We start from the raw sequence: 27,346 nt of genomic DNA, 5'->3' as shown, positions 1-27,346 counted from the left end.
GTGTCACAGAGATACTGAAAGAACTGAACTGGCAGACTCTTGAAGACAGCTGTCTACTATCCCGAGAAAGAATATTAATGAAGTTTGAAGAACCGCCTTTAAACGATTACTCTAGGGATGTAATATAACCCCCTATTTATCATTCACATAGGGATCATGAGCATAAGAACAGAAAATTACTGCACACACAGAGGCATTCGAACAATCATTCTTCCCACACTCCATACATTGATGGAACAGGAAGAAACCCCTTAGTAACTGGTGCAATGGGATGTACCCGCTGCCATGCATCTCACAGTGGCCTCCAGAGTATTCCCCACTAAAGGTAGGAATGCCACCAATTTGCTTGTGTCTTCTGTTGGTTCCCATGAAGTTCCAATCTGTAGAGCAAGACGGATCTGACCGTCGCTATAACCATTCTGCTTGAACACTAATTTTAGATGCTCCAATTCTTGTTTCACCCTATCTGCATCTGAGATAATGTAGATAGGATCCCTTTGTGTTGGTACAATGGATGACAACTTGATGCATGAAGGTATTCGTCCATATGTGTGGGCTTTTGATAAACACTGTCCCCTAATGTCCCATCATCCCTCCTGTAGACCAAGACTTCCAAAAATAAAAGTTTTCCATCCTTTTCAATTTCCATCATGAACTTAATATTGGGATGCGCACAGTTAAAATGATCTAGGAAATGATTCAGAGCACCCCTCCAATGTTGCCATACCATAAATGTATCATCAACATATTTCAAAAAGCAAGCCAGTTTTAAGAACACCATCTTCAGTGCTGTGTCCTCAAAATATCTTCCATAAACAAACTGGCAACTATGGGGGACAGTGGACTCCCCATAGCCACCTCCGTAAGTTTGTTCAAAGTACTTGCCATTAAATAAAACATATGACAACGTCAACACATGTCGACAAAGCACAATTGTTTCTTCGTCCAATTTTCCAACAGTTAACTGCAAAGAATCTTCAAGCAGAACTATCATAAAAAGTGACACAACATCAAAATTAATGAGCAAACCAATGGAATTGAAGCACAAAAGACTTCAAATGCAGAATAAAAACTAGAGAATTGCAAATAAGATGTTCACATTTTCCAACATGGGGTATGGGAATGGAGTCTAAATACTTTGCAAAGTTGTAAGTACGAGTACCCAAACTGTTAACAATAGGCTGAAGAGGAACCCCTTGCTTGTGTAGCTAATGCAAATTGTATAATCTCGGAGGGACTGTAGCAGCAGGTTGAAGTTTTTTAAGAACATAGTCGTATAATGAAACTCTCCTTCAAAAATGAGTGTCTCGAGTTTTACAGGTTCAGTTGGATTGTTCTAATGTTTCGTATGTCGAGTCTGCAAGTAACAGATACATTGTACCAAAATAATCATTCCACAAAAGAAGAATCTTTACACTGCCCTTGTCTGCTTGTAGAATTACTAAATCTTAGTTTTCTATGGTGGACTGGATCGCACTGCTCTTTCAAGAGAGATGTTACTTTGCGGGGGTGGCACCCTACGCAACGTGTGCGTGACCTCTTGCCTAACTTCATCAGCAAGATACTCAGGAAAATTGGACACTGCTTCTTCAACTGCGCAAATGAATTCAGTAATGGGAACATTCCTGGATGTACGGGCAAAGTTTAATCCCATTTCCAATACAGCCAGCATAGCGTTATCCAGTTGTTTGGTTGTGAGATTAATCACAACATATTGACAGATAGATTATATAATGGTAAGACAGAGATTTAGGAACCAGGTTTTAAATTGTAAGACATTTCCAGGGGCAGATGTAGACTCTGACCACAATCTATTGGTTATGAACTGTGGATTAAAACTGAAGAAACTGCAAAAAGGTGGGAATTTAAGGAGACGGGATCTGGATGAACTGAAAGAACGAGAGATTGCACAGAGTTTCAGGGAGAGCATAAGGGAACAGTTGACAAGAATGGGGGAAAGAAATATGGTAGAAGAAGAATGGGTAGCTTTGTGGGATGAAGTAGTGCCGGCAACAGAGGATCAAGTAGGTGAAAAGAGGAGGGCTAGTAGAAATCCTTGGGTGACAGAAGAAATATTGAATTTAATTGATGAAAGGAGAAAATATAAAAATGCAGTAAATGAAGCCGACAAAAAGGAATACAAACGTCTCAAAAATGAGATCAAAAGGAAGTGCAAAATGGCTAAGCAGGGATGGCTAGAGGACAAATGTAAGGATGTAGAGGCTTATCTCACTAGGGGTAAGATAGATATTGCCTACAGGAAAATTAAAGAGACCTTTGGAGAAAAGAGAACCACTTGTATGAATATCAAGAGCTCAGATGGAAACCCAGGCCTAAGCAAAGAAGGGAAAAGCTCAGATGGAAACCCAGGCCTAAGCAAAGAAGGCAAAGCAGAAAGGTGGAAGGAGTATATAGAGGGTCTATACAAGGGCAATGTACTTGAGGGCAATATTATGGAAATGGAAGAGCATGTAGATGAGGATGAAATGGGAGATATGATACTGCGTGAAGAGTTTGACAGAGCACTGAAAGACCTGAGTTGAAACAAGGCCCCGGGAGTAGACAACATTCCATTAGAACTACTGATAGCCTTGGGAGAGCCAATCCTGACAAAACTCTACTATCTGGTGAGCAAGATGTATGAGACAGGCGAAATACCCTCAGACTTCAAGAAGAATATAATAATTCCAATCCCAAAGAAAGTGGGTGTTGACAGATGTGAAAATTACCAAACTATCAGTTTAATAAGTCACGGCTGCAAAATACTAACGCAAATTCTTTACAGACGAATGGAAAAACTGGTAGAAGCCGACCTCAGGGAAGATCAGTTTGGGTTCCGTAGAAATATTGGAACATGTGAGGCAATACTGACCCTATGACTTACCTTAGAAGAAAGATTAAGGAAAGGCAAACCTACATTTCTACCATTTGTAGACTTAGAGAAAGCTTTTGACAATGTTGACTGGAATACTCTCTTTCAAATTCTGAAGGTGGCAGAGGTAAAATACAGGGAGCGAAAGGCTATTTACAATTTGTACAGAAACCAGATGGCAGTTATAAGAGTTGAGGGACATGAAATGGAAGCAGTGGCTGAGAAGGGAGTGAGACAGGGTTGTAGCCTCTCCCCGATGTTATTCAATCTTTATATTGAGCAAGCAGTAAAGGAAACAAAAGAAAAATTCGGAGTAGTTATTAAAATCCATGGAGTAGAAATAATAACTTTGAGGTTCGCCGATGACGTAATTCTGTCAGAGACAGCAAAGGACCTGAAACAGCAGTTGGACGGAATGGACAGTGTCCTGAAAGAAGTATATAAGATGAACATCAAAAAAAGCAAAATGAGGATAATGGAATGTGGTCGAATTAAATCAGGTGATGCTGAGGGAATTACTCATAGAATATAAAATGAGACACTTAATGTAGTAAATTATTTTTACTGTTTGGGGAGCAAAATAACTGATGATGGTCGAAGTAGAGAGGATATAAAATGTATACTACTGGCAATGGGAAGTTAGGCATTTCTGAAGAAGAGATATTTATTAACATCGAGTGTAGATTTAGGTGTCAGGAAGTCGTTTCTGAAAGTATTTGTATGGAGTGTAGCCATGTATGGAAGTGAAACATGGATGATAAATAGTTTGGACAAGAAGAGAATAGAAGCTTTTGAAATGTGGTGCTACAGAAGAATGCTGAAGATTAGATGGGTAGATCACATAACTAATGAGGAGGTATTGAATAGAATTGGGGAGAAGAGGAGTTTGTGGCACAACTTGACTAGAAGAAGGGATCTGTTGGTAGGACGTGTTCTGAGGCATCAAGGGATCACCAATTTACTATTGGAGGGCAGCGTGGAGGGTAAAAATCGTAAAGGGAGACCAAGAGATGAATACACTAAGCAGATTCAGAAGGATGTAGGTTGCAGTAGGTACTGGGAGATGAAGAAGCTTGCAGAGGATAGAGTAGCATGGAGAGCTGCATCAAACCAGTCTCAGGATTGAAGACAACAACAACATTGACAGGTATCATCTATTATTGTAAACTGAGAAGAAAGCACTTGAAACTTTGAAGATTGCTTACTGATGGTGTATTATAAACAGAGATAACGCGTATCATTTAAGTAAGAGTTGGAGCACTGTTCTGTTTTACATTAAAAGTCATGAAAAAGTATGAACAGTGTTTGATATTGATTTATTGTTTCTGCGAGTTTTCGTCACCTGTGTGCTCTCGTGCTTTGTGCTAGAGGGCAAATATGCTCACACATGCGGTGGACCTACAGGTGGTGTATAAACGAGCTGCCCCTGCACTTTGATGTCAGTTCCAGTGAGTTAATGTGACAGCTTACTCACCTGAATATGGCGGCCGGGTGGACTGGCGAAATATTGTGACAAGATGACGTTATGTTCTAGCTGGAGAACCAATACGAATATTATTAGGAATAATATTCACTAGAAAATTACAGCTTATTGTAACCTGAGTGACTTAGAATTAAGTTTCCCAAAAATGATCCCTCTGAATAACAAGAAAATAATTTTCCCATTCAGAGATAAATGTGGTGGCTAATAATTTAGCCTGTGAGATTTAAAGGGTTAATGTTGAACATGTACGCAGAAATTTTATATATAAATTAATTCTGAGTCCGGTAGTTGACTTAGGACACCGTGTTTGGTCTAATGGGGTGCAGGCAGGGAGAGAGATTTCTTTGAACATGTAGTATTTATGAACAATAGATACAGTATTTTAAATGGGGGTCCACTTTGTATGTTTTGTGATCACTGTAAAATTTGGGAAGCTTAATGAGAGCATATAACAGCACACAAGCGATCACTGCTGGTCACTCCGTTCCAGGCAGTCACTTAATTAATTTAGCTGGATAGCTGTTTGGCTTTGGGAGTTGTAAAGTGACAGGTTTTTGGCAGCAAGTGGCCTCACAAATACACACATCAAAAAAAATTTTGCATCACCCCATCTCCCAGAACTCCTGAAGATAGATGTTGACTGTGGATATTGTAACACAGACACAGTCCCTTTGACTGTTCAGAGATGTCACTAAACCTGCCCAAAGATGTAAACAACTATGCATGAGCAGCACCTATTAGACAGAGGGGGTCTGACAGCCGATTAGTTCCAGTCGACTCAAACTGTGCGCAATAGGCTGCATGATGAGCAACTTCACTCCCGACGTAAACGGCGAGGTCCATCTTTGTAACCACAACACCATGCAGCACGGTACAGAGGGGGCCGACAACATGTCGAATGGACCGCTCAGGATTGGCATCATGTTCTCTTCAGCGATGAGTGTCGCATATGCTTTGAACCAGACAATCATTGGTGACATGTTTGGAGGCAATCCAGTCAGGCTGAATGCCTTAGACACACTGTCCAGCAAGTGCAGCAAGGTGGAGGTCCCTGCTGTTGTGGGGTGGCATTATGTGGGGCCGACATACGCCGCTGGTGGTCATGGAAGATGCCGCAATGGCTGTATGATATGTGAATGCCATCCTCTGACCAATAGTGCAACCATATCGGCAGCATATTGGCGACGCATTCGTCTTCATGGACGGCAATTCGCCCCCCATCGTCACATCTTGTGAATGACTTCCTTCGGGATAATGACATCACTTGACTAGAGTGGCCAGCATGTTCTTCAGACATGAACCATATCAAACACACCTGGGATTGATTGAAAAGGGGTGTTTATGGATGACGTGACCCACCAACCACTCTGAGGGATCTATGCCGAATTGTCATTGAGGAGTGGGACAATCTGGAAAAACAGTGCCTCAATGAACTTGCAGATAGTATGCCACGATGAATACAGGCATGCATCAATGCAAGAGGACATGTTACTGGGTATTAGGGAACTGGTGTGCACAACAATCTGGACCACCACCTCTGAAGGTGTGGTTTTCATGAGCAATAAAAAAGGCAGAAATGATGTTTATGTTGACCTCTATTCCAATTTTCTGTACAGGTTCCGGAACTCTCAGAACCATGGTGATGCAAAACTTACTTTGATGTGTGTACTTTAACTTTTGTTAAAACCTAGGAGAATTCCCGACTAAGTTGAACTTAGAATCTACGAGGGAGCTGGAGCTTTAACATTTCACAAATGTCTAGTGATGTGTACCTTTGGACGCCGAGTTATTTTGGCTACATTTAAGGATAGTTACTGGCTAGACTGTTTAAATACAGATTATTATATGCTTTCAAGTATTTTGATCACTATACTGAAATTTAATTATTTGTAAACTGTTGATTATTTTCTGAACTGTTTAGCAGAATGGGACCTAATATTTCATGAATCAGAGATCTTAACTTAATTTTTCTGGGAATCTGCTACCACTTGGATATGTTTATATGCAATTTTTCCTGAAATTATTGTGTTATTATTATCACTATTTTTATTTCACACGCTTGGGATGACATATACGAATGGTTTTTTTGTATGTTGTATTCCACTCCATACATGACCTGTCAGCCTGCTGATGTGTGTGCCAATTTTTACCTTACAGGTATTTTGCAGTTGCCATTTTTGAATTTATTTACTGTAGTGGTTCTACCATGCAGTGCCGCTAAACCGTCATGTGTGATTTCACCTTTTGAAGAGGGCAGTTGCTGAAAGACAGCTCACATGTACTAACTGTTAATATGACGTAATCAGTTTGTGAAACCCCTTCTGTATTATAATTGCAATGTTTCCTCTGCACAGTTTTGTTTACAACTGCGGGTGATACAGACCAAACTCACAACAGGTCATAGCATGATTGGAAAAGAGCACAGGTAGTCCCAGTCTTCAAGAAGGGTCGCCGAGCAGATGCGCAAAACTATAGACCTATATCTCTGACGTCGATCTGTTGTAGAATTTTAGAACATGTTTTTTGCTCGAGTATCATGTCATTTTTGGAAACCCAGAATCTACTATGTAGGAATCAACATGGATTCCGGAAACAGCGATCGTATGAGACCCAACTCGCGTTATTTGTTCATGAGACCCAGAAAATATTAGATACAGTCTCCCAGGTAGATGCTATTTTTCTTGACTTGCGGAAGGCGTTCGATACAGTTCCGCACTGTCGCCTGATAAACAAAGTAAGAGCCTACGGAATATCAGACCAGCTGTGTGGCTGGATTGAAGAGTTTTTAGCAAACAGAACACAGCATGTTGTTATCAATGGAGAGACGTCTACAGACGTTAAAGTAACCTCTGGCGTGCCACAGGGGAGTGTTATGGGACCATTGCTTTTCACAATATATATAAATGACCTAGTAGATAGTGTCGGAAGTTCCATGCGGCTTTTCGCGGATGATGCTGTAGTATACAGAGAAGTTGCAGCATTAGAAAAGTGTAGCGAAATGCAGGAAGATCTGCAGCGGATAGGCACTTGGTGCAGGGAGTGGCAACTGTCCCTTAACATAGACAAATGTAATGTATTGCGAATACATAGAAAGAAGGATCCTTTATTGTATGATTATATGATAGCGGAACAAACACTGGTAGCAGTTACTTCTGTAAAATATCTGGGAGTATGCGTGCGGAACAATTTGAAGTGGAATGATCATATAAAATTAATTGTTGGTAAGGCGGGTACCAGGTTGAGATTCATTGGGAGAGTGCTTAGAAAATGTAGTCCATCAACAAAGGAGGTGGCTTACAAAACACTCGTTCGACCTATACTTGAGTATTGCTCATCAGTGTGGGATCCGTACCAGATCGGGTTGACGGAGGAGATAGAGAAGATCCAAAGAAGAGCGGCGCGTTTCATCACAGGGTTATTTGGTAACCGTGATAGCGTTACGGAGATGTTTAATAAACTCAAGTGGCAGACTCTGCAAGAGAGGTGCTCTGCATCGCGGTGTAGCTTGTTGTCCAGGTTTCGAGAGGGTGCGTTTCTGGATGAGGTATCGAATATATTGCTTCCCCCTACTTATACCTCCCGAGGAGATCACGAATGTAAAATTAGAGAGATTAGAGCGGCACGGAGGCTTTCAGACAGTCGTTCTTCCCGCGAACCATACGCGACTGGAACAGGAAAGGGAGGTAATGACAGTGGCACGTAAAGTGCCCTCCGCCACACACCGTTGGGTGGCTTGCGGAGTATAAATGTAGATGTAGATGTAGATGTAGCATGTACTGCTGCTCTCATTTGACATTAGAGAATGACAGTTCTTCCACATTCTTCAATTTTTCTGGCACTGACATTATCACCCACAGCCTTAGCTCCATGGCTTCCACAACACTTCCAATCCGCAACACCATAGCTTAAGTGGCCCCTCCATAGCAGGTGGAGATGCTCACGCACTTCATGCCTTGATGTTCTGAGCTTATGCCTTTTACACCAAATCTGCGCATACAGCAAACGAGAGCATGCACAATGGGGTGTTCCACACTTTACCATCTGATGACCCTCCCTTGGCCACTTGAAAAATTATTTAGTATTCCTGATAAAAGCAAAAAGAACAAATAGACAGGCAGCCTTGAAACCTTCCACTGCAAAATTGATCGTAACTACTGTTCCCTACTCTTACCAGGTCCTCTGGTATTAAATGATTTATTTAAATCTGTCCTTTGGTGTTACTTTTGAATATGAAAATTGAAACTGACTTTTTCATCAAAAATAAAATATTTAGTGCTGTGGATCTTAATTACTGTCTTCTTGGATGAAAAAGTGTAAATTATTAATTTTGCAGTAATGCACAGCATCTCCAGAGTGCAATCGAGCACACCCAAGGTTAAAGTTTTTCTTAGCAGCCAGTGTAAGAAACACCTTTTCAAGATCTGCGTCATAATGTAGTTCTGAAAAATTCTTGACACTGTTATTGAAGCAAGTCAGACAGATACGATTCTGAACAGCTATGATAGTCTGTGTCATTAGGGCAAGTTCCACAAATTTTTGCTTTTCACAAAAGAAAACCTGTTCATTACAAAAGACCATGTTATTAAACACGGATCCCACAGTACTAACTAGCATTCAAAATCCTTGTTTGCACTTTGTATTGTAATTACTAGGAAAGGAAAGATGAGCATAATATTCACTTCAGAAATGAGAAAAATTTTACCTTTTAAGCTAACAATTATTATTTCATAAAAACGTTCTTCTCAGTACTCAACTCTACCCGGGCCACTGGAACATGTCACTTCAAGGTCACTCCCCAAGCGCCATAGAGTTGGCAGTGTAACTAACAATCAAGTGAGGAATGGGAGGCGCCGCATCTTCTAAACCAATAACATCACCGAACAAAAGCCAGCTCTGGCGTCGACGCTACCACGTTGCCGGCTTCCATGTAAACATTGTATGTTAGTGCGCGAATGCCTGCTGTTGTGTTGTGTTACCACCTCGACTAAAGTTTTTGTTTGTTAAACAATGTCACCAAAACAATGTCGTTCACCAAGCGACAATCCATTGCACCATGGAGTGCCAAAAATAGTCAGGCTTTGGAATTGCTATGGAGGACGCATGAGTTTTATGAGCAAGACAAAAATTTGTTTCTGTTCACGGGCATGAGTCGATTCCTGCCGATAAAGTCTTAAAGCATACCTTGAAAATTCTAGTACTCAGTGAAAGAACAGAAAAGTTATAAGGAAAGGGGTGCTACTTCAAGACTTACAAGACAGTGAAGTAAACAGTGTGGAAGCCTACACGCTATGATTAGTGTGGAAGGAAGTCCCTGTGGAAGAAACAGTGTGTTTTTAAGTACTCCAGGCAATGTGATACAATTCATTGGCACACATACAGATACTATAAAAGGAAAGAATATTCCACAATAGCAAAGTTTCTAATTTCTTTAAAAGAAAGTGAACTTTTCCCAGGGAGGTTGGTTGGTTGGTTGGTTTGTGGGATTGAAGGGACCAGACTGCTACGGTCATCGGTCCCTTATTCCAAAACCCTCAAACACTCACAAAGAATAAAAAACGAACAATGGACATGACAACAGACAACATAGGACAAGAAAGACACAGACTGAGACCACACAAAAGGAATTAAAATCACACAGAATGTGACGGTGGTTGGCCGACCATAGAGAGAAAAAAGGAAAAGCCAACCACCGAGAAACACACTAAAAACTCAGACTAAAATTGTAGGTCAAAGGCCAGATTCAATACAAAAAGGACAAACACTTAAATTAAGTGATAAAAGCCCCCTGCCCGAATAAAACGCAAAACTAAGCCTGCCATAGCAGTGTCATCTTTTAAAAGGGCAGGGAGCGTATCAGGCAGCGCAAATGTCTGCCTGAGCACAGTTAAAAGGGGACTGTCAACAAAATGTGGAACACTGTCAAAGCCGACCGACAGCAACATAGCGGCAGGTCCTCATGGCGCAGTAAATGGCTGTGTGTCAAGTGGGTGTGGCCAATGCGGAGCCGACAAAGGACTACTGAGTCCCTACGAGTGGCTTGCATGGATGACTGCCACACATCCGTCGTCTCCTTGATAGGACAGTGTGTGTTTGGTGTGGTCAGATTGCACCATTCAGTGTCCCGAAGTTTGAAAACTTTGCGACGTAAGATCGCTCGCAAATCAGTCTCCGAGAGACCAATGTCCAGAGATGGTTTACTGGTGGCCTGTTTGGCCAGGCGGTCAACATGTTCATTGCCCGGTATCCAAACATGGCCTGGGGTCCACACAAAGACCACAGAGCAGCCGCAACGGGCAAGAGTATGGAGAGACTCCTGGACAGCCATCACCAGTCGAGAGCGAGGGAAGCACTGGCCGATAGCTCGTAAACTGCTCAGGGAGTCGCTACAGATAACGAAGGACTCACCTGAGCAGGAGCGGATATACTCTAGGGCAAGAAAAATGGCGACCAGCTCAGCAGTGAAAACGCTGCAGCCAGCCGGCAATGAATGTTGTTCGTAATAGTCCCCTAGAGTGAGAGCATAACCGACACGACCAGCGACCATCGAACCGTCAGTGTAAACAACGCCAGAGACGTGATACATGGATAGGACGGAAAGAAAGCGGCGGCAGAAGGCCTCCGGAGGGAGTGAGTCCTTCGGGCCCTGTGCCAATTCAATCCGAAGGCAAGGGCGGGGCACACCACAGGGGTGTATGCAAGGGGGCCTGGAAAGGAGGTGGAAGAGGGTAAACCCCAAGGCCGGAGAGAAGCGCTCTGACGCGGACCACGATTGTACAACCCGACCGGGTCCGACATTCTGGGAGATGGACGACCGACTGAGGGAACAGGAGACGATAATTTGGGTGCTCAGGCATGCTACAAACATGTGTAGCATAAGCAGCCAGCAATCATTGGCGCCGTAACCGCAGTGGAGGGACACCTGCCTCCACAAGTTGGCTGTTCACAGGGCCGGTCCAGAAAGCACCAGAGGCAAGTCAGATTCCGCTGTGAAGGATTGGGTCCAGCACCCGCAATGCAGAAGGGGATGCTGAACCATAAGCCAGGCTCCCATAATCCATACGGGACTGGATTAACGCCTGGTAGAGCCGTAAGAGGGTAGATCGGTCGGCACCCCAGCTGGTGTGGCTCAAGCATGGTAGAGCATTAAGATGCCGCCAACACATCTGTTTAAGCTGCCGAATATGTGGGAGCCAAGTCAACTAGGCATCGAAAACCACACCCAGAAACCGATGTGTCTCCACCACAGCAAGAGGTTCGCCGTCAACATAAAGCCACGGCTCAGGGTGAACAGTGCGTCGCCGGCAGAAATGCATAACACAGGTCTTGGCAGCCGAAAACTGGGAGCCATGCGCTACAGCCCAAGACTGCGCCTTGCAGCTGACGTTCAGCAGCTGCAATGCCAACAGAACTATAGTAGAGGCAGAGGTCGTCAGCATACAAGGAAGCCGAGACAGACGTTCCCATCACCGCAGCAAGCCCGTTAATTGCAATTAAAAACAGGCAGACACTTAAGACGGACCCCAGCGGTACCCCGTTCTCCTGAACTCGGGGGGAACTATGGGAGGCCGCGACTTGCACGTGGAAGGTACGATGCGACAGAAAATTTTGTAGGAAAATTGGCCGCGGACCCCGAAGACCCCAACCATGAAGTGTAGAGAGGATGTGATGGCACCATGTTGTATCGTACGCCTTCAGCATGTCAAAAAAGACAGCGACGAGGTGCTGACGGCGGGCAAATGCCGTACGGATGGCTGACTCCAGACTCACCAGATTGTCGGCGGCAGAGCAGCCTTTACGGAATCCACCCTGAGATGGAGCTAGTAGGCCCCGAGACTCGATAACCCAACTCAACCTCCCGCTCACCATGTGTTCGAGCAACTTGCAAAGAATGTTGGTGAGGCTAATGGGGCGGTAGCTGTCTACCCCCAATACTTTCTTGCCAGGTTTCAAAATGGGGATAACAATGCTTTCCTGCCAATGCGACGGAAACTCACCCTCGACCCAGATATGGTTGTAAAGGTCGAGGAGGCGTCGCTGGCAGTCCACGGAGAGGTGTTTCAGCATCTGACAGTGGATGCGATCTGGCCCGGGAGCTGTATCAGGGCAAGCGGCTAGGTCACTGTGGAATTCCCACTCCTGAATGGAACATTGTAGGATTCAGCATGGCGGGTGTGAAATGAAAGGCTCCGATGTTCCAACCGCTCTTTAATGGAGCAGAGACAGTGAGTAATTCACAGAAGCAGAACTGAGAGCAAAATGGTCCGCTAAGTGGTTTGCAATTATGTCAGAGTCAGTATAAACTGCTCCATTCAGTGAGAGGGCAGGGACGCTGACAGGGGTCCTATAGCCATAGAGGAGCCTAATCTTGGCCCAAACCTGCGATGGAGAGATATGGAGGCCAATGGTGGAGACATACCGTTCCCAGTACTCCTGCTTGTGATGGCGAATGATGCAGCGGGCCCGCGCACGGAGCCGTTTAAAGGCGATGAGGTTTTCTAATGAGGGATGCCGCTTGTGACGCTGGAGCGCTCGCCTGCGATCTTTAATAGCCTCGGCGATCGCAGGCGACCACCAAGGCACAGTCCTCCGCCGAGGGGACCCAGAAGAACGGGGAATGGCAGATTCTGTGGCAGTAATGATGCCGGTGGTGACCGAGTGAACCACAGCATCAATGGCTTCATTAGAAAGAGGCACAATGGCGGCAGTGGAGGAGAACAAGTCCCAGTCTGCCTTATTCAGAGCCCATCTGCGAGGGTGCCCAGAAGAGTGACGCTATGGCAGTGACAGAAAGATCGGAAAGTGGTCACTACCACACTGATCGTCATGCATACTCCATTGGACAGATGGTAAGAGGCTAGGGCTGTAGATTGAAACGTCGATGGCGGAGTACATGCCATGCGCCACACTGAAATGCGTGAAGGCACCATCATTTAAAATGGAAAGGTCGAGCTGTGTCAATACATTCTCAATGGTGGCGCCTCGACCTGTTGCCACTGACCCACCCCACAGAGGGTTATGGGCGTTGAAGTCGCCCAGTAACATGAAAGGTGGCGGCAATTGGGCTATCAGCGCAGCCAGAACATGCTGCGGGACATCACCATCCAGTGGAAGATACAGACTGCAGACAGTAATAGCCTGTGGCGTCCACACCCGAACAGCGACAGCCTCTAAAGGTGTTTGTAGAGGGACAGAATCGCTGTGAAGAGAGTGAAGAACAAATGCAGACACCACCAGATACCCTTTCATAAGCTGCCCGGTTCCTATAATAACCCCGATAGCCACGGAGGGCTGGGGTTCGCATTGCTGGAAACCAAGTTTCTTGAAGAGCAATGCAGAGGAAAGGGTGAAGGCTGAGAAGTTGTCGGAGCTCAGCAAGATGGTGGAAGAAACTGCCACAGTTCCACTGGAGGATGACATTGTCCATGGCCGAGAAAGGTGTGAAGGGACTGGGGAGGCAGATTATGCCTCCTGGGCACCTGCTGCCACCGATTGACTAACTGTGCAACAGCTATTCATTGCATCTGAGGGACCGGCGAGATCCAGGTCCTCAGCAGACACCAGAATTTCCACCTCATCTTCAGATGCAGAGCTGGAAGGTGGCGGTGGGACGGGTGCCACCGCAATGTCGGGATTCTTTGAAGCCTTTTTCTTTGTCTGCTTCGAGCTGTGCCTTTGGTGGTTTTCGCTGGGAGGGCCTCACTGGGTCAGTCTCAGGGATAGATGAGGACCGTGAGGCCCTACAACCAGCGACCAGTGGTTGTTTCAGCCACTTGCAGATGTCTGCTTTGGCACTGGGCAAAGCCTGGGATGGGAGGGCCCCAAGGGACCCCTTCCTGGTGAGAGTAGCTGAAGAAGTCTTACACTTTTCCGGCTGGGAAGGGGGAACTAATGTCCCAGATGGTTGAGGTCATGTTGTTCCTGAAGTAGATGGAGCAGGATCAACAGGGAGTGAAGTGCCCCCCACAATCAAGGGAGCCGGTGGATTCTGACATAGCAGAGAGCCAACTGTATGTGACGATACGGGAGATGATAGAACCGTTGTTGCAGCAGTGGCATAGGTTGATGGCATTGGCACAGGATGTAGCCGCTCATATTTCCGCCTAGCCTCGTAGTAGGTCAGTAGGTCCAGGATCTTATATTCCATTATCTTCCGTTCTTTCTGGAGTATCCTACAGTCCAGCAAGCAGGGGTAATGGTGTTCTCCGCAGTTAACACAGACGGGAGGTGGGGCACATGGAGTATTGGGATGCGAAGGACGTCCACGTGATGCCGGAAGTACATCGGGATGACAAATGCCCAAACTTCCAGCATTTCAAATACCGCATCGGAGGAGGGATATATGGTTTCACATCACAGCGGTAAACCATAACCTTGACCTTTTTGGGTAAGACGTCACCCTCGAAGGCCAAGATGAAGACACCGGTGGCTACCTGATTATCCCTCGGACCCCGATGGACGTGCCGGCTGAAGTGAACACCTCGTCGTTCAAGGTTGGCGCGTAGTTAATCGTCCGACTGCAGAAGATCCCTGTGGAATATAATACCCTGGACCATGTTTAAACTCTTATGGAGCATGATGGTAACTGAAACATCCCCCAACTTATCGCAAGTGAGCAACCTCCGTGACTGGGCAGAGGATGCTGTTTTGATTAGAACTGACCCAGAGCGCATTTTGGACAAGCCCTCCACCTCACCAAACTTGTCCTCTAAATGCTCCACAAAAAACTGAGGCTTGGTCGACATAAATGATTCACCATCAACTTGCTTACAGACGAGGTACTGGGGTGAATAATCTCCACTGCCTTCTGTAGCCATACATTCCTCCCATGGAGTGGCCAGGGAGGGAAATGATCTCGGATCATATTTCTTGCCATTGAGGGTAGACCTTGATCGCTTAGAGACTGCTGGTGGGGGCCCACCAGCGAGAGATGATGTACCATGCTTCATTGCGGGTCATCCGCCCTGATGCCATCCACTCCGACCAGGGGCTCTCCCCACAAGCGCCACCCACCCACAGCAAAGGCCACCTGGCAGGATGGCCTTTGCCGGGAGTCCTGATGCCCCAGGGAGATAGGCATCAACTCCTTGGTATACGTGGGGAGGTAGCAGCTCAGGCATCAGCAGTGCGATCCCTGTATAGTCAGGGGGCTACCACCAAGAGGATACATGACGACCCCACCACAACGGACTGGCTACCGTGCGGGATGTCAGGTGTTGAATATCCATGTACATCACAAGGGCGGAGATGGAAGTGCACAAATGTATGCTACCCGGAACACACTGCAGCTGATGTGGCCAGAAGCTCGATGTAAGTCCAACTCCATGACAATATCGGGTGTGGCAGATCTTAGGGCAAGATGGATTTAAGGTGTACCACATAAGGCGTCCTTCCCCAAATGGTACGCATTAATGGAAAATTTGGAAAGGTAGTGGTCAAACCCCTTAGGGGTGGGGGCCTCACTTAAGATGATAGATGATATTAAAAAGTATGGGCTTCCGTTTTAAAAAGTTAGATGGACGAAAACTGTAACTAGAAAGAGCTCATGTCGTTGCAGCTCGTACCAGTTTCTTTCACAAAATTGTAGGAAAGGACATACTCTCAGTCATATGGTTAGACAAAACCTGGGTCAAAGGTGGAGAATCACTTGAGAAATGCTGGACAGATGATACTCCGAATAACAGCGGTCATCAGCCAACAGGAAGAGGATCCCGATTAATTGTGGCCCATGTGCAGGATCTTCAAACGGCTTTGTGCCTGAAGGACTTCTAGTTTTTCGATTAAAAAAAACCGGTGACTATCATGAGGATATGGACCACCCACGGTTTCTACAGTGGTTTAAAAATTTGTTGCTCCAGTTTAGTGTTCCGATAGTTTTTGTGATGGACAATGCACCATACCATTCCGTGATTTTAGATAAAACTCCGACCACTAGTGGCCGTAAAGAAACTATGGTGCAGTGGTTGCAGGTGAGAGACATTGCTGCAGACATGAGCATGACAAAGCTGCTGTTATACTCGCTCATGAAACAAAATAAGCCTGTGACACCTAAATATGTTGTAGATGAAATTGCAAGTGAACTTGGTAATTAGGCTACCGCCTTATCACTGCCATTTTAATCCAATTGAATTGGTTTGGAGTGAAGTCAGGGCGTACATTAGAAGTAACAACAAGACTTTTTCTGTAACAGAAGTGGAAAGACTGCTACATGAAGGTCTTGCTACTGTAGACACTACCTCATGGAGGAAAAAAGTAGACCATGTTGCTAAACTGATAAGAGAAGCACAGGCTATAGATGGCATTATAAATGAAAACGAACAATTAATTATTTCTCTTAATGACGATGATGATGACGAAGACAATGGTTTTGGTGCCAATTCTGATGATAGTGAAGGAGAACTGGATGGTATTGCGCCATTGACATCGTAAATTGGTAAGTGTAAATGTATACAGAATTAATTCTTTTTCTCTCTGCAATCCGGTAGGCTATGCATGTTTTGCTTTATTTCTTTCTATGAATGTGGAGAGCGTGTTATTTGGTATGCTTAGATTTACATTATTATATAACGTTTTACATGCAGCTATTACTGTAACAATTTGGAACAACTTTTCTTAGATATTGTCATTAACTTCGGGTGTTTTTATTTCCCGGTTTCATATACTATCACACGCTGAGTCTCCGTCGTCGTCCTCTCCATTGTTAGAAAAATGTACTTTGTTGCACTTACGTATAAATGTTGATATTTACAAAACGTACTTCAGAGTTGTGGGCATGTGCGTTGGCAGATATTGCAACCTCACAATCGCAGTGTAGCCAACCACACACGAGCTGTCAAGTGACATGTTTCACCGGCCCAGGTATATTACAGTATATATTCAGCTTCTTATAAGAGCATATATTGACAAAAATTAATATTTTCTGATATCAAGCAGCAATGGCGGCTGTCATTTCTTTTTTTAACAATAGGAGTACACCTCCTTTTAAAATACGTCCTTCCGTAGTCAAATCTACTATTAGAAAAAGAAATCATTAGTAAAGTCTTGGAATACACAATTTTGTTAAAATTCATGGAACAATAACAAGCCAACGATGTTATTTACAATGCTGCACCCTTGCAGGCAAAAACGAGAATTCAGGCAGTATTTACATTTATGTCATAGTCTGCATTACCCGTTATGAAGTGATACTATAACCATCACTTGGACAATATTTCCGGTTTCCGTGAACATCTTTCGTTGGCTTAGGTGTTGTTCTGTAAAATTCACATGTTACATCACAGATTGTATGTGGATTACTAGGATCACCATTTCAATTATCTGTGTATTTTAACTGGATGAATAAATAATTGGTTTTTGTCAAATCTAAACCCATAGGTGTTGCTAACAATCAATTATCCAGAAGGATACAACATTTTATTAATTATATTAATATTCTAGTTATTTAGCTTGTACTTCAATTAAATTTGTAAATATTACACAATTTACACTCCAGGGCAATGAGTTACATCTATGTGCAGCAAGTTTGGCTTTGTGGACATAAAGTAAATTGTGCACAGCTCAACTGTAAGATGGTAACAAGCAAATATTTCAAGTAGACATGCATTTGCCCAAAGGCATATGATATCAATCCTTACAGTCACACCACTCTTAAGTCCTTGTTTTTTCGCAGCACACTCACAAAAAGCATTATTTTACATTCCTAAATCTTTGCTGCACTTTATTCCATACTTACGGCAAAATTTAATACAAATTCTTTGACCCATTTCCATCCAAAATAAATGATCGTCAGTACTACCAAAATACATATAATCTTTTTGACAGCTGACAACAGACTAAATACTGAATGTGGCTAACATTGTACAGATACTTTTCAGACATGTTTACCAACACAACAATGCAAAAATGTCATGTGAATTGAGCTAATGCAAATTACACAATTATCATTAGTTTTGAAACATTCCTGATATCTTCACTGGATTCAAAACTGAACTTATTGTTCTATAATGGCACATTTATCAATGATTACTTTTTCCACAATCTATCACTTCTCTTAATAATAAAAGTTAAAACTGCTGTTAATCACATTACTTTGAACACCATACTGCTTTTTACACGTGACCTTTGAGCTGACTTTTACAGCAATTTATATGGGGACCTACAGTTTAAATCAAAACCACAGCCAAATTTAAAGTTTTTCAGATGTAAATAATTGCTAAAAGTGAAAGAAGCAGCATGTGACAGAAAAAAAATAAAAATAAAAAAAAATATCACTGGTGTGACTGAAGATTGAGCCCCGCACCTATGCATTTATAAATCAGTAATTAATTCTAAGATTCTTTTTTAAGCAATGACTAGAATTTTTCAGAAATACAATTTTTCATTTAGTAGAACTCTTTCAAAAATTGCCTTTATAACAATTTCTGAAGACTAACCTTGAAATATATATTTGGTTTCTTCTTGTTCAATCGGATGCCAACACTTTCCAGTTCCTTTTCCAGCAGGACCCTTTGAACATCCTGCTTGGTTGCATCAAGCATCATCATGACTAAATCTGCAGTTCGAGCTACAGCAATCACCTACAAGTGAAACAACAGTCATTAGTTTCAGTAACAAGGAAAAAAGCACAGAATTTAATACTTCACCATTCTTAGAATTATTTATTTTCAAATAGTATACAATTCATTTAGAAATTCTTGTGTAGTACAATATCAATAAACAGAAAATGTACTGCTGTATCTATGCCAAATGGAATCAGAAGCTTTGAAAGTTATTTTATTTAATCTTTCAGCCCACAACAAATATTCTGTTTTTTCCTCAAAATATTATTGTACAAAGCTTAAGTTAATTCTTCACCCGGAAATTGTATACAATAACAACATCTTTCATAATGAAGCATTTACCTTCGACCAGAAACAAGTCTTCAATCAAATGTTAAAATTTTTCGCTTACATTCACAGTTACATGTGATATCAATACATAATACCGCACATTAAAAAAATAAGATTAAGGTTTGGTGTCTCACTGATGACAAAGTCCTTAGACGGAGCACTAGCCTGACTGGGGAAGAAGATCAGCTGTTTCCTTTCAAAAGTACTATACCAGTGTGTCTGTCTTATGCAGTTTAGGGAGACCACGGAAAGTAGCCGAATGGAGATTTGAACAACTGTCCTCCCAAAATGCAAATCCAGTGCCTCAATCACTACATCACCTCCCTAAATAACCATAACTTCAATCAATGGATTAATTTAGGCTAATATACAGTCAATAAGACCTAAATTCAGGAAATAAAATAACAGCAATGGTGCTTATCATTATCTTTGATAGTCATTCTGGTAACTCGAAATACATATCACTGTGAGTAAAGTAACTTAGTCTGCAAGCATGTCAGTGAAGGCTGTACCTCCTTTCAGAACTTGCAGAAAGGTATTCTAGGCGACTTACTAATTTCGATTCACGTGATTGTTAATTTTCCATTTTACAGTGGCCTCAAAATCATACAACTATTATAGGATATACACATTACCTAATGTTATGTGCCCTGGATGATTATGGATCGTTAAAGTATTTGCCCTTCCCCCATTCTCCTTGCTTGTTCTTATCATCCCCTAAACAGCAACCATAAGTTGCAATAATATGCTGCCCATTAAAATTGCAACTGCATGAATCTGACAAACATCAAATTGCCATGATGATGGAAAGATTTGTGTTCCTTTCTGTACTCCTACGGGGCATACATGACTAAGCACTGTGCCAGTTAAGACAAATGACAAAAAATGATGGGGCATGCTGGAAAAGCCGTGCAGGCTAGTTCTAACATATTATACCTAAAAGCTAATAAGTACAGTAAAATTCCATGAGCTAATACCTCTTAATCAAGGAGGGCCCTTGCTCAGGGTGAAGACTCTGCACCAGGCAGACTATGAATGGCTTACAGCCTTTGTTTGGCCCGGGAAGACCCACTTCAAAAAAGACATGCTTAACAGCAAAAGGGCACCAAAACAGCTGGGGACAGAATAACAATAACCTGTCTGTTACTCCCAGCATGCACTGCACTTCACTGCACTATTTGCACTACACTGCACACAGTATTCCAATTGCTGATACCAGGAGGACGAACCAGGCTTTGTACACCCGCAGTCAACAGAAGCACCTAGAGGATATGCAGCTCAGGAAGGTGGTGCAGAAAAATGCGGTAACATTCCTCTTGCCAAACGAAGTGCGACAGAACACTGACACCGAATGTGGGATAAGAATTCTACGGTTCGCACATACCCTGGCAAAATGTGGCAGACAACGACACTAGTCACGTGGTGTTGCATGGACGAGCTGCCGAGAGCACAACCGGGGTTGGTGCCTCATCGGAGTGGAACAAGAGACCTCTCAAGCGACCATTTGGCATGCCTTACATGCGGAAAGGGTAGCTGTCTAAATTCTCCCACCAGTGCAAGTGACCAGCGAGTGTGTTGGTGGGCTGGTTTCCAATCTGTGTAGCCCGTCACCTGCTGCTACAGATAGAGGCACTGGAAGGATTCGCCACAATGTGTACCACATGCTATGATATGGAAATAATTAGCATTTCAGTGCAACTGCACAAATCAAATTGGACTACAAGCTATCCACGTTCTGTATGCAAAGAAAGATTATGAAATGGGTTTCTCATTCAGAAATCACATCTGAATGTTGTTTGTTGTGAGGGGATCATGTTGTACTTCAAGTAAGGGAAACATCTACCAGTACATGCCAGAATTCTAAAGCAGCAGGATCATGTCCTACAGAGAACATAGTTCATCATTCTGCAATATTACTGCTGTCATGCAAATGTGGAAACTCTGAGTTCATGAGTACCACGGTCAATACCATGCACAATCTCGGTGGCTATGAGCCACTTGTGCCCGAGGGGACAGACATATACAGGACAGCGCAGGAAAATGGGAAATTTTGAAGTAATGTAATTTGCATGAATAAACACAGGAAAAACAATTTTACTGACAAAAAAGCATGTATACAGTATGCCATTTAAGTTTTCATTACAAACTGTATCTTTCTGTCTTAAAGATGACATCAGAAAGAGGTGAGATGTCCCTTTTGATATTCACATTCTAATAGCCTGTTATGGGAACTCCTGAATACTGGGTGTAGCATATCTTGGGGAAAAGCAGTGATTTTATCTCCAATCTTCTGTTTCAGTTCATGGATAGTTCCCTCCCACAACATCACCTTACAAATTTAATCATGTATTCTTCCCACTGTGTTATATACACTCTATTTAGAGAATTTCATTATTTGCTCTCTTTCATGTGTTGCAATTTTAATGCCCAACAGTGTATGTTTTTTCAATAGATAACAGAACTGTGTGTCAGAAATAGACAGGAAAAAATTTTAGAAAATTATAAAAAGCATCACATAACAACTGCAAATTAACAAAACATGAAAATCATGGGAAGTTGTGAAACAATAACAGTGATAGTATAGGCTGCTACTATGTGAACAGAACAATGCTAGGTTTCAGTATTTACCCCCTCTAGAAAACATTTTCCCCAAATTCATCGCCTGAAAAATACAGGATCATCTTAAATTCACAGATTAAACTTCTGTTGCTGAGGTAAGTATTGTTGTGTTGTGAGATAGCTACAAACAGGAAAATTTGGTGGAAACAGTAATGTAAAAAATCAAGCAAAATCAGTGGTTTTAGCAAAATAATGCAAAACTGGCGGTCTTATTAAGAAACTGCATGATTTTGTTGTATAAAATAGTTATAAATCTGAGAATGGCAGTTTATTAATATTCATAACATAGGGACTTAAACTGACAGTTCATTTTCCGTGTAATTTACTTTGAAATGATGATGAAAATAGCGCCAAAATTAGCCAAAATAACATTGAATTTGGCAAAAATAAATAAATAAATAAATAAAATTAAAAAATTGATTTAGGAGTTATGTGATTGTAACTGTGACTCTCTGCTATTATAGTTGTAGAATACTAATTATTATTATTATTATTATTATTATTATTATTTTCATTTTGCGAAGTGCATAATTTTACATTTCTGATTATTTAAAGCAACTTGCCAATCTTTGCACCATTTTGGAATCTTGTCAACATCTTCCTGAATATTTGTGCAGCTTCTTTCTAACAATATTTCATTATAGATAATTGCATCAGCTGCAAAAATTCTTAAGTTACTATTAATATTATCCGCAAGGTCATTAATATACAACATGAACAGCAAATGTTCCAACAGACTTCCGTGAAGCACATCCAAACTTACTTCTACATCTGACAATGACTCTCCATCCAAAATAACATGCTGCATCATCCCTACAAAAAATCCTCCACTTAAATATTACACTGGATACCCCTTATGATCATACTTTTGATGACAGGAAACTGACCCATATGTGGCTATATGCGGGGAAAAAAGTACCCAAAGAGAAAACTGCCTGCAGAACTATCTTCCTATGTCAAGAAAAGTGGCTGAAGGTTGCTTGGAACAGAATACTAGACTATTTTCCTAACAGAAAGAGAATGTTGAAGCTAAGTTCTTTCATCCAAAACATTACAAAGAACGCCACAGGTTCAATAATAATTCCTGTTGGTATGATCACAGAAATTCCAACTAATGGATGTTGTTGTCAATAAAGCTTTTAAAGCTCACCTCCAACAGCTTTGCGATGAGTGCCTTCTTAAAGAAGACCATACCTTAAAGAAACCCTCAATATCAATGCTGGGGTGGTGGATCCTTACTGCCTGGAGCGGAATCTCAAGTGACTATAATGAAAAGTTTCAAATGGTTCTGCATATAAAATTACATGAATGGCTTATGAAACAACATAATACCAGAACACGTGACACAAAGTAAGAAATTGCTGTAGGCTTTCGAATGAAAACAACAAACAAACAAATTCTTCTTTGGTGCAATCAATGTCATAATTTGCCACTCTACTTTAAAAATAAGTTTTAAAGTACAGTCAGTTTAATCTTTAGAACAGTAAGCCAACTTTAAATTCAGTCTTTACTACTGTCTGACAACTTCAAACTTCATATTCTAAGGTTTCTCGTGTTCATTTGAAGAACGAATCTGGTAAATAAAAAATACATGCATTGAAAAAACGTTTTGCATCACCACGGTTCTAAGGGTTCCAGAACCCGTACAGAAAAATGGAATAGAGATCAACAAAACATCATTTCCACCCTTTTTCATTGCTGATTAAAACCACACATTGGATGTTGTACCACCATACAACGAGACCTTCAGAGGTGGTGGTCCAGATTGCTGTACACACCGGTACCTCTAATACCCAGTAGCACGTCCTCTTGCACTGATGCATGCCTGTATTCGTCGTGGCATACTATCTGCAAGTTCATCATAGCACTGTTTGTCCAGATTGTCCCACTCCTCAATGGCGATTTGGCGTAGATCCCTCAGAGGGGTTGGTGGATCATGTTGACCATAAACAGCCCTTTTCAATCTATCCCAGGCATGTTTGATAGGGTTCATGTCTGAAGAACATGCTGGCCACTCTAGTCGAGTGATGTTGTTATCCTGAAGGAAGTCGCTCACAAAATGTGCACGATGGGGGCACGAACTGTCGTTCATGAAGACGAATGATCGTCAATATGCTGCCAATAAAATTGCACTATCAGTCGGAAGACGGCATTCATGTATCGTACAGCCATTACAGTGCCTTCCGTGACCACCGGCGCCACACGTCGGCCCCATATAATGCCACCCTAAAACAGCAGGGAACCTCCACCTTGCCGCACTCACTGGACAGTGTGTCTAAGGCTTTCAGCCTGACCAGGTTGCCTCCAAACACATCGGTGATGAGAACGTGATCCAATCCTGAGCGGTCTATTCGGCATGTTGTTTGGCCCATCTGTATTGCACTGCATGGTGTTGTGGTTGCAAAGATGGACCTTGCCATGGACGTCTGAAGCAAAGTTCCGCATCATGCAGCCTATTATGCACAGTTTGAGTCTTAACACAACATCCTGTGACTGTATGAAAAGCATTATTTAACATGGTGGCATTGCTGTCAGGGTTCCTCCGAGCCATAATCCGTAGGTAGGGGTCATCCATTGCAGTAGTAGCCCTTGGGCGGCCTGAGCGAGGCATGACACTGGCAGTTCCTGTCTCTCTGTATCTCCTCCATGTACGAACAACATCGCTTTGGTTCACTCTGAGACACCTGGACACTTCCCTTGTTGAGAGCCCTTCCTGGCACAAAGTAACAATGTGGACACAATCAAACCGCGGTTATTGACCGTCTAGCAGGGTGCGATTTGTGCTTTTACCAGTGGGGGGGATGTCTTCGGGGTTATTAGAATTATATATGTTACTAGCTTGGACTGTGGCGTTACGCATGGTTAAACAGCTATTTATAAATAGATGTTAATGCTGAAACTCACTATTCATGCGTATGCACTATCAGAAAAGCCATCCCTTGTTATATCTTTAAAAGTACATTATAGGTAAAGCTTATTTACAAAATCCTCTACATACAGGTATACGAGGGGAATTCAAAAAGTAGAGGAACATTTGTGAAAAGCTGTACTTATTCTGATGATAGAAAACTGAAGCATATTAATAGTGTTTCAGGTTGGGACGCATAAACTAAAACCAGAGGAGGGGATGGTCTGATGCAGAGGGGGGGAAATCCCCCCCATCCCCCCCTGCAAATCGCACACTGCCGTCTAGGCATGGTTGAACTACAGACAACATGAGCCATAGGGACTCTGTCTGTGATACAATACCCACAGTCAACGTCTATCTTCAGAAGTTCTGGGAACCGGGGTGATGCAAAACTTTTTTTGACGTGTGTACAAAGTGTGACTTGTAGCTGTTTTCAGATGCTTAAAATATATTGTGATATCGCAGACTCCTGGTTCACATAGTAAGTGAAAAACTGTCTGTGGTGACAACAATGTATGTGAACCATATCATTTGTTAGTTTTATTTCTTTTTTTCACCAAGTTGTGGACAATTAAACAGGGTGTCAGAAAAATGGGAACATTTCCACAATTCAATAAAACTGTAAGTGATGAAGGAAAGAAATTATATTCACAGTAATTAAAACTTTACAACTTTGCCATTTACGAAATATTGATGGAATTTATCTTTTTTTTTTTAATGGCGTCCTCCTGTACAAATCTGCTGTTGAGATTCCTCATTGACCGCTGCTACATCTCAGCTGGGATAATGTGAATTGCATGCAGAATTCTCTGTTTTAACTCATCCAGGGTTCTTGGTCGAGTTGTGTAGACTTTGCTCTTGAGGTAACCCCACAAGAAAAAATCACAAACGGATAAATCTGGTGATCTAGGGGATCAGGGAATGTTACCAAATTGTGAGATAACATGGTTGCCAAACAATTCTCACACATATGCCATTGCTTGCCATGCAGTGTCTGATGTCACTCTGTCCTGTTGAAACCAGACTTCTTGAACGTTTGGAAAGTTGTTCAATGCAGGTGTAACGAAAGTTCGTAACATCTCCACGTAATGATTGGCATTGACAGTTATTGTGCTTCCCTGTTCATTTGTGAAAATATACGGTCCGATAATCCCATGTGATGAAACACCACATCTACTGACACTTTGCTAGCATGTAAAGGGTGCTCATGAACGTCATTAGGATTTGTGCCTGCCCAGTAACGGCAGTTCTGTTCATTCACTTAACTGGTGAGATGAAAATATGCCTCATCTGACATCCACAACTTGTTTCGAAATTCATCGTCACTGTTTATTTTTGTTATCAATTGACAGAATCCTAATCGTAACTGGTAGTCATCATCCTTCAACTGTTGCACCATCTGTAGTTTGTACAGATGAAATATTAAATCAAGATGATGAATTCTGCGAACACTCTCCCAGGACATTCCAACCACTGCTGCTTGGTTATGACTGGATCGCTGTGGCCTCCGTAAGACAGACTCGCACACAACATCAATGATTGCTGGAGAACGCACACTTCTTGGTCGTCCTGTTGGTTTCTTCTTGAGAGCAGATCCAGTCTCTTCAAAGTTATAAATCCAACATTTTATCACGTGTTTCGATGTTATGGCATCATGATGTCCTAAATTACAGAAATGTCGAAACTCCCTCTGTGCCACCACCAAACTACCATTGCTTTTATAAAACATTTTTATGGCTAACACACACTGTTGTCCATTTCACTGATCAATGATTACTGAAATGGCGGACTGTTTACTCGCTAACTGTCACGAACCTGCAGTACTGCCACCTGCCCATGGCTGCCACTACTAGTGAGAATGTATTAATTAATAATTAAAAGAAGCCTCTCCAAAGTAGGTAGTTCTCTAATATTCAGCGTCATCTTGTAGCCAGGTAAATATGGTGTTTTTCATATATCTCACTAGTATGAATTAGGGCAATAACTGCACAGATTAAATTTTGTTTGGAGTAGCCTACATTTAAGGGTAATCCGAGATTCTTTTAGATAAAATATCCTTATACGACGATATGGCAGGCAATGAATTTTTAAGTGCAGAAAAGAGTGCGGAGGGGGAGAGGGGGGGAGGGAGGGAGGAAAGAGAAAGGAAGAAACAGAGGGAGTGAGGGACGGAGGGAAGAGAGAATGGTGGCTTCAGCTGTATGAGTATTCGAAATTAAGAGGTCAATACCGAACCTCTGTATCTATGCATACATGTACGTAACGTACTGCTCGTCACTCACCCAAAGGCATCAGTAACAACAATCACCACCATATAACTTAATCATATAATTACTAACTGAGGCTACAGAATATAATGACGATGCACACAGATCATGCCTGTCCATACCTGTACCTTGCTGAGATCTGTAACCAAAATCAAAGTCATGTGAGAGGTGGAATAAGGCCAAGTCACTATGCACTATTTCACGTGGAGCAGACTGTTCCTACTTTTATAATTTAAAGCTGAAATAACGTATGATTTTTAACATTTGTGTTGTCTACGGTACTCGTGTTATGTATGTAGCATTACAATTAAC

The 27,346-nt window shown here is 42.4% G+C and overlaps 1 protein-coding gene across 1 annotated transcript in view; it reads right to left on the bottom strand.

Annotated features, from left to right (window-relative positions):
- The window catches only part of LOC126236716 (developmentally-regulated GTP-binding protein 2), a 127,282-nt gene that overhangs the window by 70,174 nt on the left and 29,762 nt on the right, over positions 1-27,346 (bottom strand). Inside the window, exon 4 of the mRNA XM_049946237.1 lies at positions 18,785-18,928. Coding sequence (XP_049802194.1) covers positions 18,785-18,928 — 144 coding nt within the window. The remainder of the gene's footprint in view (positions 1-18,784; positions 18,929-27,346) is intronic.

This window comes from Schistocerca nitens, chromosome 2, assembly GCF_023898315.1.
Source record: "Schistocerca nitens isolate TAMUIC-IGC-003100 chromosome 2, iqSchNite1.1, whole genome shotgun sequence".
NCBI lineage: Eukaryota > Metazoa > Arthropoda > Insecta > Orthoptera > Acrididae > Schistocerca > Schistocerca nitens.
This window is presented reverse-complemented; position numbering and strand designations above follow the sequence as displayed.